The sequence below is a fragment of the Gorilla gorilla genome, chromosome 14, assembly GCF_029281585.2.
Source record: "Gorilla gorilla gorilla isolate KB3781 chromosome 14, NHGRI_mGorGor1-v2.1_pri, whole genome shotgun sequence".
In the NCBI taxonomy this organism is placed as follows: Eukaryota; Metazoa; Chordata; class Mammalia; order Primates; family Hominidae; genus Gorilla; species Gorilla gorilla.
Genome location: NC_073238.2, coordinates 75,116,783 through 75,136,346, shown reverse-complemented (window position 1 = coordinate 75,136,346; position 19,564 = coordinate 75,116,783). Strand labels below are relative to the sequence as shown.

Here is a 19,564-nt window from a genome sequence, read left to right as displayed (position 1 = left end):
AAATCAAAACAAAATGAGATATTATCTCAACCCAGTTAAAACTGCTATAATCAAAAAGACAAAAAAATAACAAATACTGGTGAGGATGTGAAGAAAGAAGAACTCTTATGTACTGTTGGTGGGAATGTAAATTAGTGCAGCCATTACAGAAAACAATATGGAAGTTGCTCAAAAAAACTAAAAATAGAACTAGCATATGATTGAGCAATCCCACTACTGGGTATTTATCCAAAGGAAAGGAAAGCAGTAGGTCAAAGAGATATCTCCCATATTTACTGCAGCACTAGTCACAATAGCCAAGTTATGAAATCAACCTAAGTGCCCACCATCAGATGAAGGGATAAAGAAAACGTGGTATACAGTCATCCTTTGGTATCTGTGAGGGATTGGTTCTAGGACTCCCACCAGTCTCCCATTCCCAGCAGATTTCAAAAACATGCTCAAGTCCCTTACATAAAATGATATAGCATTTGCATACAACCTATGCACATCCTCTTGCATACTTTTTTTTTTAATTTTTATTTTTTGAGATGGAGTTTCACTCTTATGGCCCAGGCTGGAGTGCAATGGCGCAATCTTGGCTCACTGCAACCTCCGCCTTCCGAGTTCAAGCGATTCTCTTGCCTCTGCCTCTTGAGTAGCTGGGATTACAGGCATGCACCAGCATACGCAGCTAATTTTGTAATTTTAGTGGAGACAGGGTTTTGCTAGGTTGGTCAGGCTGAGGTGATACACCTGCCTCGGCCTCCCAAAGTGCTGGGGTTACAGGCATGAGCCACTGCACCTGGCCATTCTTGTATATTTAAATCATCTCTAGATTACTTATAATTCCTTATATGGTATAAATGTTATATAAATAGCTGCTATACCATATCATTAGGAAATAATCACAAGACAAAAAAAAAGTTTGTACACATTCAGTACAGATGCAACCATCCTTCCCCGCCCCCCGCAAAATATTTTTGATCCACTGTTGGTTGAATCCATAGTTAGGAAGAGTTGAATCCACAAATATGGAGAGCTGACTGTCTATACATAATGGATTATTATTCAGTTATATAAAAGAAAGAAATCCTGCCATTCTCAGCAACATGGATGAGCCTGAAGGACATTACATTAAGTGACATAAGCCAACCACAGAAAGACAAATACTGCATATTCTCACTCATATGTGAGAGATAAAAAAGTTGTCTCATAGAAGAGCAGCATAGTAGTTACTAGAGGCTGGGAAGGGTGAAGGTTAAGGGACAGTGGGAGAGGTTGATTAATGGGAATTAAATTACAGTTAGGAGGAATAAGTTCTAGTGTTCAATAAAACACTAGGGTGATTATAATTAACAATAATTTATTGTATATTTCAAAATAGCTAGATGAGAGTTTTGAATGTTCTCAGCACAAAGATGGTAAATGTTTGAGGTGATAGATATAATTACCCTGATTTGATCATTACACATTGTATACATGTATCAAAATATCACATGTACCTCATATATATGTGTAATTATTTGTCAGTTAAAAAGGAGGATTTGTGTGTGTGTAAATAGACATATAATGTAAAGATAAAATTATTTTTTACTATACACTAAATAAAATAAAGTATAAAGACAAAAATGTTAATCCTGACGCAGTGACAGATCCGCTGATTTTTATTCATCTCTCAGAAGCGGCTATTTCTCATAAGTTGCTATTAATAAGGGGAAATTATCCCCAAAAAAGTGGCAACTGGCCCAACTACTAATAGGAAACTCCCTGCCAGAATAAAAAGTGTGTTCAGTTGCTACATTGTTTAAAAAAAAGGAAGGAGAAAAGGAGGGTAATTTGCCAGCAAGAGTAACTTACTGGAACTACCATGGAGATCTGGAAAAAGAACACATGAATAAAATATGTAAGATCCCATGAAGTGGCAGGGCATTCCCAGTTATGGAATATGCAAGAAGAATAAGGTTAAGCATTTGTTGAATTAGTTAGCTTATATGAAAAGACAATAATGATCACAAATAATTTAAATAGAACATAATGATAAGAAATAAAACGTGTAATGATTTGATTTCCTACTTCCTTGCTCTTTGCAACTTCAGCAATAGCAGCCGTCCTTTGCTTTTCAAATTCATCATTATCATTTGTAGCTTTGACAGGCATTGTAACTTGCAATGTTTTTCTTCGATCAAGTTCTCTGCTATCCACTTGGACATGAGATACACACTTCTAGTAAAACAAGTAAGAATAAGTCAACTTAGTAGTTCCAAAAGAGATTCAAATTTTCATTAGAAAGTAATACTTCTTCAAAAGTATCTTGTACCTTTTACAATAGCTAAAAGCCTACACAAATAAAATTCTATCCCATATATTTAAAAGTAAAAGTAGAAAACTGGAAAAGTAACTTTTCAATAAACATAACTAGTAAATAAAATTAAAAGCTATATAAATATGTGGCTGTCTAAACAGGGTACATATTTAAAACATACACTGGATCAAGAGAGCCTTCATTTTAGGGCAATAAATAATTTTAGATTTCAAACAATCTTGACTAATGCACAATAAGACATAAATTTGGTTTTGCAAGTAAGAGCTTAATTTCCATATTATACCACAATATACATATGTGGATTGGTTAGTACAATTATATTAACATATAAAAAGATGTCTCTGCACTTATAAACCACACTCTAAAAACATAACCGCCCCCCGTATCAGGCTTCAAAGTTTTTATATTTTTGTCTCATAAAGTAAAAAAAAAAGGCATCACTGCCTAAAAAGAAGCCCTCAATTCTGATCTCCAGTCCAATCTTACCAGTAAAAATAGTATAAAATGAACTTTTTCTCAACTCATTAATAAAAAAGGAAAATGGGAAGATCTCAAAGAAATGTGTTCCACAAATACAGAAAAATTTCAGTAATATAAACATATCATATTGACACCAATAAATACACAGTCAGCATTACCTATCTTCAACCCACGTACAAGGCTGCAAGATGCTATACAAGAATTTTTTCAGAATGAACTTTATAACCAAATAACATTATTGAAATTATAGCTTTTATTATATTCTCTAACCCCTAAGAAGCTATAAAACACACTTCAAAGTCTTAAGAATAATTAGATCATAAGTCTCTGGAAGAGAAATATTATCACCAAAATGTTTAAGGGTAAATTTTTACAAATATACTATTATTTTCAAATATAAGTTATTAGAATGTTTACACTGTTTTCCCTATGGAGCTTTTCATTACACTGGGAGAATATCAACCATCAACATGGATCACACCATAGGACTTCATACTTTCTTTTATCTTGGCTATTTCTACTTCCAAACTCAGTAAAAAAAAAAAAAAAAAATCAACATTATTTTTTAAATGCTTCAAAATAGGTTTGATGCAAAAATGACTTACTTAAGTGAGAGTATATCTTACAAAAGGCTTTTAAAGAGGGTGACAGTCAAATGATCTTACTAAATACCAAAATTTGGACACACACACCTACGATAAACCTTATTATGGAAACGCAGATCTGTTGCCTACCTGTTATGTCCACAACTCATTGCTACTCTTAGCCCAGCACTCTTGAATAAAACTAAAGAGCAAATGCAAGACAGATTACCAACAGCTAAATGTTGATGGCATCATCAGGAGAAGAGCAAGCTGCCACAAGAATTATTCTTAGAATTGTCAGGGATAAAGAAAGAGCAGGCTGGAGAAGATTGTTGAGAATCAATTTGATGCTGAAGACAACTGAAGTCACAAGATACTGGTCAGAAGGGGAGCTGCTTCAAAGTAGCACTTTGATCACTCTGTATGGCTTTATTTTTCTCTCCCCCTCTAATGTTTTTAATGAACAAGTGAGAAATTATGACGTATTTTTGTCTTCTTACTTTTGAATTTCCCTCAAAAAAAAAAAACCCTCTCCCATCCTATTTTAATTAGTTATAAGTTACTCTTCAGATATGGCTCTTAATTGCTTCAATCTTTGGGTTAACAGCTCTCGCAAACGTCAACAATATAACTACAGTGAAGGAAAAAAACCTCAAAATTATTAAATTCCTTGAACTTCATATTTCCAAATAACTCCATAACCTCTTAATAGTTCAGCACATAATGAAACACAGCTTGAATGCTAATGAAAAACACCTTTTCCTAATGTAAATTCATCTGCCAACACAAAAGTCATTACCTGTCCAAAAGGCACAAAAGGAGGTGGTCCACCTTCAGTTCCAATATTGCTTCTATTGTGTTTTGATAAGCTCTGTGGAAAAAATCCAGTCACAAAAGAGCAGTTATACATAAAAAATATATTTCCAGCATTTATAATGTAACAGGAATCTACCTATTTGAGTAGATTCTTATAAGAAATAGGGAAAAAAAAGGCCTTCCATAAAGTATTTCAAACCACAAAAAAAATATATTATTCTTAACTTCAATAATTAGGCAAAGACTCTCCTCACCTCCCCTTACCAAAACACATATTCACATATAACTTTCAGAAATATTTATCAGGCCATTCCCCTAAGGAGAAAACAGTCTTCTTAAGAAGCAAATTCAAAAATAACAAACTTTGGTAAAGAATTCCATTTTAAGCCATAAAGCTATGACAGACAAATATTACCTGGAAATTATCTTCAAAAATAAATTTTTTAGACACCAAATTTATTAGTTAACATAAGGGTGATTTCTAATTACTTAAAGAGAACAGATTGTTATAGTGTATAATATGGAGGTTCTTTTAATTATACTAAAATTTCCTTAACCTTCCTTATACTAAATTTTCCTGTTTTGTTGTGCAAAACAATTCATATTTTGAAAAAGTATTCAACAAATTGTTCATTAACTAAAAATAAGCTTCCAAATCCAACTAATTTTAGTTCTCTTTTTTCCTGAAATCTCATAAAGCTAGAGAGATAACAATGTATTATGAAAACAGAAAGAAAATCTTCTGGCAAAAGCAATTTCTCACATGATAAAGTCTTTCTAAAATCCCATAAGGAGTCTCCAGGACTGTCTTCAGTTATCTCTTCCTCTGATTTATTTTGGTTTTGAGGTATTAATATATACATACATTTGTCTTACTAGTTGTTACTTAATACATCTCAACTTTAAACTTTTTGTGCACTTTAATTGTTATCACTACAGAAACCATTATGATTAAAATATGATGTAAAATAGGTGACAAAGTTAAAAAAAAAACAACCACCATGTGCACTTTCAAGCATATTCCAGAGTTCCTGAATTGTGTAAACACTGTATATTTTATAAAGATAATTAAGAGTAACGACAGTCAAGCACAACATTCAGTTTATTGAGCAAAGAATAATTTAAAGTGTATATGAGTGCCACGTTTCTTTAAAACCTATATTTAAGATATTAATCTAATTTTTCACAACAACAAATGCATAAAATTATCAAGAGGCCCTTTCCTTAATTTAAACATTAAACAAAGACTATTCAAACAGCTATAAATCATTTCAACTTATACTATCATTTCCTTGAAAAGTTCATGAATTGCAAATAATACCATAGCTCAATAACATTACATAATTAAAAACATATTACAGGACCTGATAAAGGCACATGAGCAATCCTTACTCTCTCTTTAAAAACAACTAACAATCTTAACAATGTGTAAGAAACAACTGTTTTAAGACATAGGACAACAGATAATGCAAGACTATTATCCCTGAGAGAAAGAGAAAAAAAAAAACAGGTGAGCTATGGCTTTCTGCTTGTAGCCATGATGCAAACAGAGGTCATAGGGAGCTGAGTTTAGAATATCAGTCTCACAGTTCAAGCAGGTTGATGCAACTGGAAGTTGTGGGGCTGTTTCAGAAAGAAGAACCTGCATAGTAAAGAAGCTCCAGAAACCCTCAAAGGAGTTCCCTTGAGTCACTGCTGAAAACAAGGCTGAGCAAAAAACAACTGAGAGTTGTAAGCTGAACAATTCCCAGAACTCATAAAGGGTATACAGACAATCCAGCCAGATCAGACCATGCAGACTAAAAACTCTTTGGACATTCATTCAGGACAGGGAGTAGAAATCCAGAGAGCTAAAAAATATTTGGAACAAAGGCTACGCTAGATACTCCTTTCAAAGCTTGAATACACATCTTGAAGGGGTCAAACTGATCAAAAGTAAATTAACTGTTGACCAAAGCTAATTCTTATACTCATTAAAGGAAAATAGCAAAATCCAGGCTCTCAACAACTACCAACATCACAATGTCCAGCATCTAAGCAAAAACTACAAGGCATGTCAAGACAGAAAAATGTGACCATAACCATCTGAAAATTTAGTCAAGAGAAACTGGGCCATAGATGACAAAGATGATGAACTAGCAAACAGGGCATTAAACAGCTATTAAAACTATGTGTAAGTATTTAAAAGAAAACATAAATTCAACTAGTAAAGAAAAATACAAAAAAAGAAGAACCAAATGGAACTCCTATAAAAGAAAAAAACCACCAACAATGAAAACTCATTGGATGGGCTTAAGAGTAAATAAAATAAGACAGAAGAAAAGATCAGTGAATTTAAAGATATAGTAATAGAATCTATCAAAAAGAGGCCAAAGGAAAAAGCTAGGGTAAAAAAATGAATAGATCTTCAGTGACTGGTTGGAAAATTACCAGCAGTCTAATGTATGTGTAATTGAAGATATAATACAAAAAAAAAAAACACAAACAGGGAAGAGAAAAAATACATATGAAGAAATAATGGCCAAATCACATTTTCTAAATGTGATGAAAACAATTAACTCATAGATCAAAAAAGTCACTGAAAACCAAACAGGATAAAACGCACACCAACCATGTTAGGTACATCATAATTAAACAATTAAATTGTTGAAATCAGTAATAAAGAAAACACTCCTCTAAGAGTCCCTGCCTGGCCATGCCTGCAAGCAGTGCAGCCCCCACTGCCCCACCAGAGCACTTTTGCTGACAGCCTCCTGCCAGAATTTGTTTGCCTGCGACCTCGCTGCCACCCCTTCAGAAAACTTCCCACCTGCTGAATCCCTGCCACCCTATTAGAATGCCCCCCTCCTGTGGTGCCCCTCACCAGAGCTATCCACCCAAGGCAACCCAACTACCAATACCAGAGGGCTTCCCACCAGAGTGCACCCCCATCCCATATGGCTCCCTGCCTGCAGTGCCCCAGCTGTTACCAAAGGAGCATTTCCTGCATGTGGCCCCCTCGCTTGCAGCACTCCCCATCATGCTGGCTATAATACCCCCTGCTTGTGGGGCCCTCCTCACTGGAGCACTCCCACTTGCAGCACCCCACACCCATGGCATTCCCCTGTGAAAACACCCCCAACCTGAGGTAAATTATAATTTAGAAAATGAACAAAACCTCTAAGAAATATGGGGTTATGTAAAGAGACCAAACATACAACTCTGACATTCCAGAAAGAGAAGAAGAGAGAACAAGCAACTTGGAAAACATATTTGAAGACAGAATCCACAGAACTTTTCCAAATCTCACTAGACAGGTCAACATGCAAATTGAAGAAATTCAAAGAACCTCTGTGACATACTATGCAAGATGACTATTCCCAAGACACATAGTCATCAGATTCTCCAAGGTCAATGCAAAAGAAAAAAATCATACAGGCAGCTAGAGAAAAGGGGCACTTACAAAAAGAATCCCACTCAGCTAACAGCACACCTTTCAGCTTAAACCTCACAAGCCAAAAGAGAGTAGGGCCTATTTTCAATATCCTTAAAGAAAAGAAATTCCAACCAAGAATTTCATATCCTACCAAACTAAGCTTCATAAGCAAAGGAAAAATGAAGTCCTTTTCAGACATGCAAATGCTAAGGGGATTTATTACCACCAGACCTGCCTTACAAGAGCTCCTAAAGGGAGTGCTAAACATGGAAATGAAGAAATGATACCTGTCATCACAAAGCACACTTAAACACATATTCCAGTGACACTATAAACTATGCAATCATGTCTACATAACAACCACCTAGCAATATGATGACAAAATCAAACCCTAACATATCAATATTGAGCCTGAATGTAAACTGGTTAAATGGCATACTTAAAAGGAATAGGGTGGCAAGTTGGATAAAGAAGCAAGACTCAACTGTTTGCTGTCTCCAAGGGACCCATCTCACAAGTAGTGATACCCAGAGGCTCAAGGTAAAGGGATGGAGAAACATCTTTCAGGCAAACAGAAAACAAAAAGGAGCAGGGGTCACTATTCTTCTGTCAACTAAAACAGACTTTAAACCAACAACAATTAAGAAGCACAAGGAAAGAAATGACATACATAATAATAAAGAATTCAACTCAATAAGAAGACTTAGCTATCCTAAATATGTATATACCCAACACTGGAGCACCCAGATTTATAAAATAAGTTCTTCTTTACCTATGAAAAGACTTAGACAAACACAATTAATAGTGAGAGACTTCAACATCCCACTGAAAGCATCAGACAAATCATCAAGGCAGAAACATAACACAAAAATTCTGGACTGAAACTCAACACCCAATCAATTGGACCTAATAAACATATGCAGAATCCTCTGCCCAACAACCACAGAATATACATTCTTCTCATCTGCACACAGAACATAGTCTAAGATTGACCAAATGCTTGGCCACAGAGCAAGTCTCAATTAATTCAAAATAATCAAAATCATACCAAGCACACATTTGGACCACAGTGCATTAAAAATAGAAACCAACAGCAAGATCTCTCAAAACCACGCAATTACATGTAAATTTTAAAACTTACTCCTGAATAACTTCTGGGTAAACAATGAAATCAAGGCAGAAATCAAAAAATTATCTGAAATTAATGAAAAAAGAGACATAAATCTTTGAGATGCTGCTAAAGCAGTGATAAGAGGAAAGCTTTTAGTGTTAACCACCTACATCAAGAAGTTAGAAAGTTCTCAAACTGGCTGGGTGTGGTGGCTCATGCCTCTAATCCCAGCTCTTTGAGAGGCCAAGGCAGTCAGATCACTTGAGGTCAGGAGTTCAAGACCAGCCCGGCCAAGATGGTGACACCCTGTCTCTACTAAAAATACAAAAAAAAAAAAAATCAGCTAGGCATGGTGGTGTGTGCCTGTAGTTCCAGCTACTCAGGAGGCTGAGGCAGGAGAATTGCTTGAACCCCAGAAGCAGAGGTTGCTGTGAGCCAAGACTGCACCACAGCACTCTGGCCTGGATGACAGAGTGAGACTCCATCTCAAAAAAAAAAAAAAAATAGTCCTCAAATTAACAATCTAACGTTGCACCTAGAAGAACAAGAATAAAAAGAACAAACTAACCCTGAAGCTAGCAGAAGAAAAGAAATAACTAAAATCAGAGAACTAAGTGAAAATGAGATGCCAAAATCCAAATAAAAGATCAATGGAACAAAAAGATGGTTCTTTGAAAGAATAAACTAAGATTGATAGACTGTGGACCGGGCACAGTAGCTCATGCCTGTAATCCCAGCACTTTGGGAGGACAAGGCAGATCACTTCTGGTCAGGAGTTTGAGACCACGCTGGCCAACATTCTGAAACCCCATCTCTACTAAAAATGCCAAAATTAGCCACGTGTGGTGGCATGGGCTTGCAACCCCAGCTACTTGGGAGGCTGAGGCACAAGAATTGCTTGAACTCTGGAGTTGAAGGCTGCAGTGAGCCGAGATTGCATCACTGCACTACTCCAGCCTGGGAGACACAGTGAGACTCTGTCTCAAAAAAAAAAAAAAAAAATTGGTAGACTGCTAGCTAGATTAACAAAAAAGAGAGAAGATCCAAATCGGTACAATCAGAAATCACAAATATGGTATGACAACCAATCCCACAGAAATACAAAAGATCCTCAAAACTATGAACATCTCTATGCACACAGACTAGAAAATCTAGAGGAAATGCATACATTCCTAGAAGCAATCTCCAAAGACTGAATGAACCAGGAAGGGAGTGAAAACCTGACCAGACCAATAACAAGTTTTGAAATTGAATCATTAATAAAAAAAAATCTCTTAACCAAAAAAATCCGAGACCAGATACATTCACAGCCAAATTCTTTAAGACATACAAAGAAGAACTGATACCAATCCTACTGAAACTGTTCCATAAATATCAAGAAGGAGGAAATTCTCCCTACTTCTTTGTACAAAGCCAGCATCATCCTGATGTCAAAATCTGGCAAAGATGCAACAACAACAAAAAACTTCAGGCCAGTATTCCTGATGCACATAGATGAGAAGATCTTCAATAAAATACTAGCAAACTAATCCAGCAGCACATCAAAAAGTTAATTCAATATAATCAACTGGTCTTTATCCCTGGGATGCAATGTTGATTCAACATATGCAAATCAATACATGTGATTCACCACATAAACAGAATTAACAACAAAAACTACATAATCATCTTAATAGATGCAGAAAAGGCCTTCCATAAAATTCAATATTCCTTCATATTAAAAACTCTCAACAAACTAGGCATCTAACGAACATATCTCAAAATAATAAGAGCCATTGAGCTGGGCACAGTGAGTCAAGGCTGTAATGACAGCACTTTGGGAGGCCAAACAAGGAGGATTGCTTGAGGCTAGGAGTTTGAGACCAGCTTGGGCAACAAAGAAAGACCTCATCTCTACAAAAAATTTAAAAATTAGCCAGACTTGGTGGTGTGCACCTGTAGTGTCAGCTACTCAGGAGACTGAAGCAGGAGGATCCCTTGAACCCAGGAGCTCAAGGTTGTATTGAACTATGACTGTGCCATTGTGCTTCAGCCTGTGTGACAGAGCAAGATTCTGTCTCAAAAATAATAATAATAATAATAATAATAATAATAGCCATCTATAACAAATGTATAGCCAACATCATACTCAACAGGCAAAAGCTGAAGCATTCTCCTTGATAACTGGAACAAGACAAGGATGCCCACTTTCACTACTTCTATTCAACATAGTACTAGAAGTCTTTGCCAGAGGAATTACGCAAGAGAAAGAAATATATGACATCCAAATAAAAAAAAAAGTCAAACTATCTCTCTTTGCTGATGATATCATTCTATATCTAGAAAACCCCCCAGACTCCACCAGAAGGCTTCTAGAGCCGATAAACAAATTCAGTAAAGTTTCAGCATACAAAATCAATGTATAAAAATCAGTTGCATTTCTGTATGCCAATAGCACCCAGACTCAAATCAAGAATGCAAACCCATTTACAATGGCCATAAAAAGAATAAAATACCTAGGAATACAGCTTAACAAAGAGGCGAAAGATCTCTACAATGAGAATTACAAAGCATTGCTCAAAGAAATCAGAGACAACACAAACAAATGGAAATGTTCCATGCCCACAGATATTGGCAAGAACCAATATCATTAAAATGGTCACACTATCCAAAGCCATTTAGAGATTCAACACTATTCCTATCAAACTATCAATGTTATTCTTCACAGAATTAGAAAAAAAACTATTCTAAAATTCATATGGAACCAAAAATGAGCCCATATCACCAATACAATCCTAAGCAAAAAGAACAAAGCTGTCCAACTTCAAACTATACTACAAGGCTACAATAACCAAAACAGAATGGTATTGGTACAAAAATATAACAATGAGTACTGGGTACAAAAACAGACTCACGGACCAATGGAACAGGATAAAGAACCTAGAAATAAAGTGATACAACTACAAACGCCTGATCTTTGACACAGCTGACAATAACAAACAATGAGGAAAGGAATTCCTATTCAATAAATGATGCTGGGATAACTGGCTAGCCAATATGCAGAAGATTGAAACTGGACCCCTTCCAGTCATCATACGCAAACATTAACTCAAGAAGAATTAAAGACTTTAATGTAACATCTAAAACAATAAAAACCCTAGAAGAAACCCTAGGAAATACCCTTCTTGAGACTAGCCTTGGCAAAGAATTTACGACCAAGTCCTCAAGAGCAACTGTAACAAAAAACAAAAATAAGAAGTGGGACTCAATTAAACTAAAGAGCTTCTGCACAGCAAAAGAAACTATAAACAGGGTACACAGAAAACCTACAGAATAGGAAAACATATTTGTCAACTGTACATCCAACAAAGGTCTACTATCCTGAATCTATAAGGAATTTAAACAAATCAGCGAGCAAAAAACAACCTCATTGAAGAATAGGCAAAGGACATGAACGAACATTTATCAAAAGAAGACATACAAATGGCCAACAAACATATGAAAAAAATGCTCATTATCACTAATCATTAGAGAAATGTAAATCAAAACCACAATGTGATACCATCTCATAACAGAATGGCTATTATTAAAAAGTCAAAAAACAACCAATGGTGGCAAGGTTACCAAGAAAGGAAAATACATATACACAGTTGCTGGGAATGTAAACTAGTCCAGCCACTGTGGAAAACAGTTTGGAGATTCCTCAAAGAACTAAGAGTTGAACTACTATTACTGCACATAAGACACATGCACTTGTTTGTTCATTGCAGCACTATTCACAATAGCAAAGACATGGAATCAATGAAGAGGTCCACCAACACAGAACTGGATAAAGAAAATGTGGTAGATATACATGATAGAATACTACACAGCCATAAATAAGAATGAAATAATGTCCTTTGCAGCAATATGGATGCATCTGGAGGCCATCATTCTAAGCAAACTAAGGCAGGAACAGAAAACCAAATACCATATGTTCTCACTTATAAGTGGGAGCTAAATAAACACTGAGTACACATGGACACAAAGATGGGAACAAGAGACACTGGGGACTGCTTAAGGGAGAAGGGTGGGAGGAGGAAATAAGTTGGAAGGCTACCTATAGGGTACTATGCTCACTACTTGGGTGATGGGATCTTTCATACACCAAGCCTCAGTGACACACAATTTACCCATGTTAAGAAGCCTGCACATGCACCTCCTTAACCTAAAATAAAAATAGGAAGAAAAAAAAAAGGAAAAGACTTAAAAGTAGATAAAGAAAAGATACATTACATAAAAAAAGATTACTACAGACTATAGATAGTATACCAGGTAATGGACAATGAGATGATGTCCTTAAAACACTTAAGAAAAATTTTAAAAATCTTTCAATGTAGAAACATACATTCAGAGAAAATACCCTTCAAAAGTAAAGAAAAAAAAAACATTCTGACAAACCAAAACTAAAACACTTCATCATCAGCTAACCTGAACTAAAAGACACACCATGCAGGAACTTGATCTTTACCAAAGAAAAGAGAGAGGGACGGAAATGGTAAATGTGTAGAAAGACAAAAATATCTTTTAAAAATTGTTTCATTGTTTTAAAAACCATTTAAGGGAAAAAAATTAAAACATGTGTTGTGACCTTCATAACGAATGTAAAGTATATGACAAAACCAGCATAGAGACAAAACTGGGTACATGAAAGCATATAATTGTATGGGTCTTACAATACGCATAAAGTGGTATGTATTATTGAAGGTAGAAAGAAAGAAGTTAAGGGTACACATCTTAAACCTTACAGCAACCACTTAAAAACAAAAACACAGTCATATAGTATAGGGCCCAGCCCTACAAGGTCTGTGGGCTTTTTCTCCTCGTGTGTGGAGATGAGAGTGTGTAGAAATAAAGACACAAGACAAAGAGACAGAAGAAAAGACAGCTGGGCCCGGGGGGCCACTACCACCAAGGTGCGGAGACCGGTAGTGACCCCGAATGCCTGGCTACGCTGTTATTTATTGGATACAAGACAAGGGGGCAGGGTAAGGAGTGTGAGCCATCTACAATGATAGGTAAGGTCATGCGAGTCACATGTCCACCGGAGGGGCCCTTCCCTGTTTGGCAGCCAAGGCGGAGAGAGAGAGAGGACAGCTTACGCCATTATTTCTTCAGTGCATATCAAAGACTTTTAGTACTTTCACTAATTCTGCTACTGCTATCTAAAAGGTGGAGCCAGGTGTACAGGGTGGAACATGAAAGTGGATCAGGAGCGTGACCGCTGAAGCACAGCATCACAGGGAGACAGGCCTCTGGATGGCTGAGGACAAGCCTGCCATCAGTCAGGCCTTTCACAAGAGGTGGTGGAGCAGAGTCTTCTCTAACTCCCCCAGGGAAAAGGAGACTCCCCTTCCTGGTCTGTTAAGTAACGGGTGCCTTCCCCAGGCACTGACGCTACCGCTAGGCCAAGGTCCACTAGGTAATCGGCACCTTCCCAGGCGAGGGCGTTACTGCTAGACCAGGGAGCCCTCTAGTGGCCCTGTCCGCTAGACCAGGGAGCCCTCTAGTGGCCCTGTCCGGGCGTAACAGAGGGCTCACACTCTTGTCTTCTGGTCACTTCCCACAGTGTCCCTTCAGCTCCTATCTCTGTATGGCCTGGTTTTTCCTAGGTTATAATTATAAAACAAAAATTATTATAATATTGGAATAAAGAGTAATACTACAAATAATGATATTCATATATAATCATATCTATAATCTATTTCTAGTATAACTATTCTTATTCTATATGTTTTATTATGCTGGAACAGCTTGTGCCCTCGGTCTCTTGCCTTGGCACCTGGGTGGCTTGCCGCCCACAATATAGCTGATAAGCTAATAATGCAGATAACAGAATCATTTAAAAAATGCAATTCATTTAAAAGGAAGTGCTATGATTTGACTGTCCCTCCAAAACTTATGTTGAAATGTAATTGCCATTGTAACAGTGTTAAGAGGTAGGACCTTCAAGGGGTGATAAGATTATGAATATTTTTCCCTCATGAATAGATTAATGCTGTTATCACAGGAATGGGTTAGTTATCTTGGGAGTGGGATCCCGATGAAAGATGAAGTTTATGTCCCAGCCTCTATCTCACATGCTTACTTGTCCTTCCACCATGTTATGATGCAGCAGGAAGGCCCTGGTGAGATACCAAAGCTATGTTATTGTACTTCTGGGCCTCTGGAACTGTGAGAAATAAATTTCTTTTCTTCATAAATTACCCAGTCTGTGGTATTCTGTTATAGCAGCAGAAAATGGAGTAAAACAGGAAACAAAAAGCAAAACAACAACAAAAGAAATAGCAAGATAGTAGAATTAAAACTTTCCATACTGAGTTCCATTAAAAGTAAATGGTCTACTAATGCTGAAACTCTATACTCATTAAACAATAACTCCCACATTCTCTCCTCCCCCAGTCCGTGGAAATCACCATTGTACTCTCTCTCTATAATTTTTGCTACTTTCAGTACCTCACATAAGTAGAATCACACGGTATTTGTCTTTTTATACCCAGCTTATTTCACTTAGCATAATGCCCTCTGCCGCTGTAAACAAGGGTACACAAATATTTCTTCAAGACCTGTTTTCCATTCTTTTGGGTTTATAGCCAGAAGTGGAATTGATGGATCATATGGTAATTCTATTTTTAATTTTTTGAGGAACTGCCATACTGTTTTCTGTAGCAACTATGCCATTTTATATTCCCACCAAGAGTTCACAAGGCTTAGTTCCAATTTTTCCACATCTTCGCCAACACTTGCTATTTTCTGGGGTTTTTTGTTTGTTTGTTTGTTTCACAGTAGACATTGTAATGGATAATAGCTGTAGGGTAGTATATCTCACTGTATTTGATTTACATTTTGATTAGTGATGTTGAACATTTGTGAATGTGTTTTAAACTACTGTACATCTAAGATGGTTAAGATGGTAAATTTTACATTATGTATATTTTACCAAAATTTTAGAAATTAGGAAAAAAGTAATCTATCAGCAATGAAAAACCAGTAATCAGAATCCCACACCATATAAAAAGCATTATAGACCATGACCAAATGTGATTTATTCCCAAAATACAAGAATGCTTCGACATATAAAAATCAATCGATGTAACTCATTAACAGAATGAAGCAGGGGAAAAACACATGATCATCTCAATTGACGCAGAGGAAGCATCTCACAAAACCAAACACACTTTTATAATAAAAATATACAACAAACTAAAAATACAAAGGAACTACTCAAACCTGATAAAAGCCATATATAAAAAACCCACCACTAACATCATATTCAATAGCGAAGGATTGAAGGTGTTTCCTCTAAGATCAAGAACAAGAGAAGGATGTAATTTTCATCACTTCCATTCAACACTATATTAAAATTTTAGCCAGGGCTAAATAAGGCAAGAAAAATAAATAAAGGTATTCAAATTGAGAAGGAAGAAATAAAATTAACTCTTCACAGATAACATGATCTTATATGTAGAAAACTCCAAACATTCCACACTAAAAAGAAAAAAAAACTGTTAGAATAATAAATTCAATAAAGTTGGAGTATGCAAAATCAACACAGAGAAATCAGTTGTGTTTCTCTACACTAACAATTTAGAACAATGTGAAAAGGACTTCCCATGGTCATGAATTGAAAGATTTAATATTGTTAAGATATCAATACTGAGTGGTCAATAGAGTCAACATAATCCTTATCAAAACCCCAATGATTTTTTTTTGGCAGAAATAGAAAAATCTATAATTCATAAGGAATCTCAACGCTGAATAGCCAAAACAATCCTGAAAAAGATCTCACTTTCCAATTATGAAACTTAATAAAAAGTTACAGTAATCAAAACAGTGTGGCATAAAGACAGACATTTAGACCAGTGAAACAGAACAGATAACCTAGAAATAAATTTGTTCATATATGGCCAAATAATTTTTGATGAGGCTGACAAGATCATTCATTAAGAACACTATTTTCAAAAAGTAGTGCTGGGAAAACTGGATATTCACATGCAAAAGTATGAATTTGGACCCTTTACTAATACAAAAATTCACTCAAAATGGATCAAAGACCTAAACATAAAAGCTAAACCTATAAAAACTCTTCAACAATTCTGTGCATCAAAAGACACTACCAACACAGTGAAAAGGCAACACATGGGATGGGAAAAATATTTGCAAAACATATTATGTTAGTAGGAATTGATATCTAGAATCTATAAATAACTCATACAACAACAACAACAACAGCTGACCTGATTAAAAATGGGCAAAGGACTTGAATAGAAATTTCTCCAAAGAAGATCTATGAATGGCCAATAAGCACACAAAAAGATGCTCAATATTACTAAGCATTAGGAATACAAATCAAAACTATAAGGAAGGCCGGGCATGGTGGCTTACACCTATAATCCCAGCACTTTTAGAGGCTGAGACTGGCAGATCACCTGAAGTCAGGAGGTGGAGACCAGCCTGGCCAACATAGTGAAACCCTGTCTCTACTAAAAATACAAAAATTATGTGGGCATGGTGGTGCACACCTGTAATCCCAGCTACTCGGGAGGCTGAGACAGGAGACCACTTGAACCTGGGAGGCAGAGCTTGCAGTAAGCCGAAATCGCGCCATTGTACTCCAGCCTGGGCAACACTCCATATCAAAAAAAAAAAAAAAAAAAAAAAAAAAACCCAACTATAATGATATTCTATTTTACCCATGTTAGAATGGCTACTATCAAAAAGACACAAAATACCAACCGTTGGTGAGGATGTAAAAAACTGGAACCCCTGTAATATCCTGGTGGAAATTAGTGTAAAGTAAATATAAAACAGTATGGCAATTCTTCAAAAAATTAAAAATACAATTATATGGTCCAGCAATCCCACTTCTAGATCACACAAAAGAATTGAAAGCTGGGTCTCAAAGAGGTATCTGTGTACCCATGTTCATAACAGCATTATTCATAAGACTTAAAAAGTGAAAACAACCCTAATGTCCATTGATGGATAAATGAACAAAAGATGGTATAGATATAGAGTACTATCCAACCTTAAAAAGGAAGGAAATTCTGACACATGCTGCAACATAGATGAACACTGAAAATTCTATGCTAAGTGAAATAAGTCAGGCACAAAAAAGATATATACTGTATGATTCCACACATATGAGTTACTTCGTCAAATTCAGAGACAGAAAGTAGAATGGTGGTTGCCCAAGACTGAGAGGAGGAAGGAATGCAGAGTTACTGTTTAATGGGTACAGAGTTTAAGTTTGGGAAGATGAAAAAGTTAGGGAAGTGGATGGTGGTACCAGCTGTGCAACAATGCGAATGTTCTTAATGCCACTGAAATTTACACTTAAAAAATGGTTAAAATGTTAAATTTTATGTTATGTATACTTTGCCACAATAAAAACATTTTTTTAATCTACAGTTTGGGGGCACTAAAACTTATAGAACTACAGTATTTTGTAAATTACATCTGGTACCAACTTGCTACAGTTACAATGCCTGCATATAGTTTACTGAATGCTTAGTGCTTCTTCACTTCCAACATTAGCTTTATGGTTTATAATTTCTATGTATATCACTGCCAGCTGCTCAAGTAACTGCACTTTCCCTGTTTCCTACATTGCTGTGGCTACCAAATCAAAAACTATAAAACCAAAAAGAACTATAATCATATTAAAATGTTTTTAAATGATTTTAAATGTAAATTTTTATCACTCCCTAACAAGAAATACTAATGTGGCTTGCAGGAAGTCAAGTGCAGAGACATATAATTAAACATTTCAAGGGCAACTATTAAACTACTACTAAACTCCGTGTGTGTGTGTGTGTGTGTGTGTGTGTGTGTGTGTGTGTGTGTGTGTGTTGGTGAGAAGGTTACTAGGAATGTTTACAGTTGTTAGCAAAGTGGTCCTGGCTATGGGACTGGGTTGTGGGAAAATTATATAAGGTATTAGACTTGAGAACTTTTTACCACACTTTAAAAAATCTCTACTGATTAAAAAAATACAATTATATCAACATATGAAAAGATCACATGAAATGGGTAAGGTTTCTCTAGGAAATTCAAAGTTCACAAACTTGGCTGTTTATGTAGAACTATTAAGCTACTTCTGAATTACTTTTTTGGGACATTTTCAATTAAACAATGCAGTTGTGGAACATTACTTTATATTGCATAGTACAGCAACCCAAATCACAGCACATTCGTATCATAAGAAATTAGTACTAAGGAATAAAAATGTGCCTAAGGTCCTTATCTATTTACCTCCCAAACACAGGCACTTCCCAACTAAGAAAATAGGAGAGAGTAGCGTATCACAAAATACCAAAAGCTTGAAATATTGCTTAGGCCTTTGGCTGACTTTACAAAACAGGCAAGATTTGAGGGTGTCACAAGAATACATTTCAGCTCGAGGAGTAATCAGTTTTGCTATTCATTCGTTCCACAAATATTTTTTATGTGCTTTGTAATTCATTTATACCACAAGTATTTTTTATAACGTCTATTACATGTAAAGTTCAGCGCTACTGCTTTGGAGATTGCAAAAAGGCTACTCTGGTATAACAGAAAAAAAATGGTCTTGGATTGTGCTCAGATCCATCATCTGTCTAATCATAAAGTAAGTTACTTAACAGCCCTTATAAAGACTACTAGGAGGATAACTTGAGATACAGATGCAAGATCCCAGCACAGTATCTACACATTGTTCAACAGATACGTGCAGGACTTAAGAAAGATGATACGAACAAAAATTCTGGCCTCAGAAGCATACTATCTGTTACAGGAGATGAGAAATGAACATAATTTTAGTGCTAGGTAAAAAGCAATACACAAAAAGAATAAAA

At 35.9% G+C, this 19,564-nt stretch overlaps 1 protein-coding gene across 9 annotated transcripts in view; it reads right to left on the bottom strand.

Annotated features, from left to right (window-relative positions):
• TDRD3 (tudor domain containing 3) overlaps positions 1 to 19,564 on the bottom strand; it is a 177,336-nt gene that overhangs the window by 85,631 nt on the left and 72,141 nt on the right. For all 9 annotated transcript variants that reach the window (XM_031001379.3, XM_031001378.3, XM_055360748.2 and 6 more), the window contains exons 6-7: positions 4,169 to 4,240; positions 2,056 to 2,205 (exon numbers count right to left, since the gene is read on the bottom strand). In XM_031001379.3, coding sequence (XP_030857239.3) covers positions 2,056 to 2,205; positions 4,169 to 4,240 — 222 coding nt within the window. The remainder of the gene's footprint in view (positions 1 to 2,055; positions 2,206 to 4,168; positions 4,241 to 19,564) is intronic.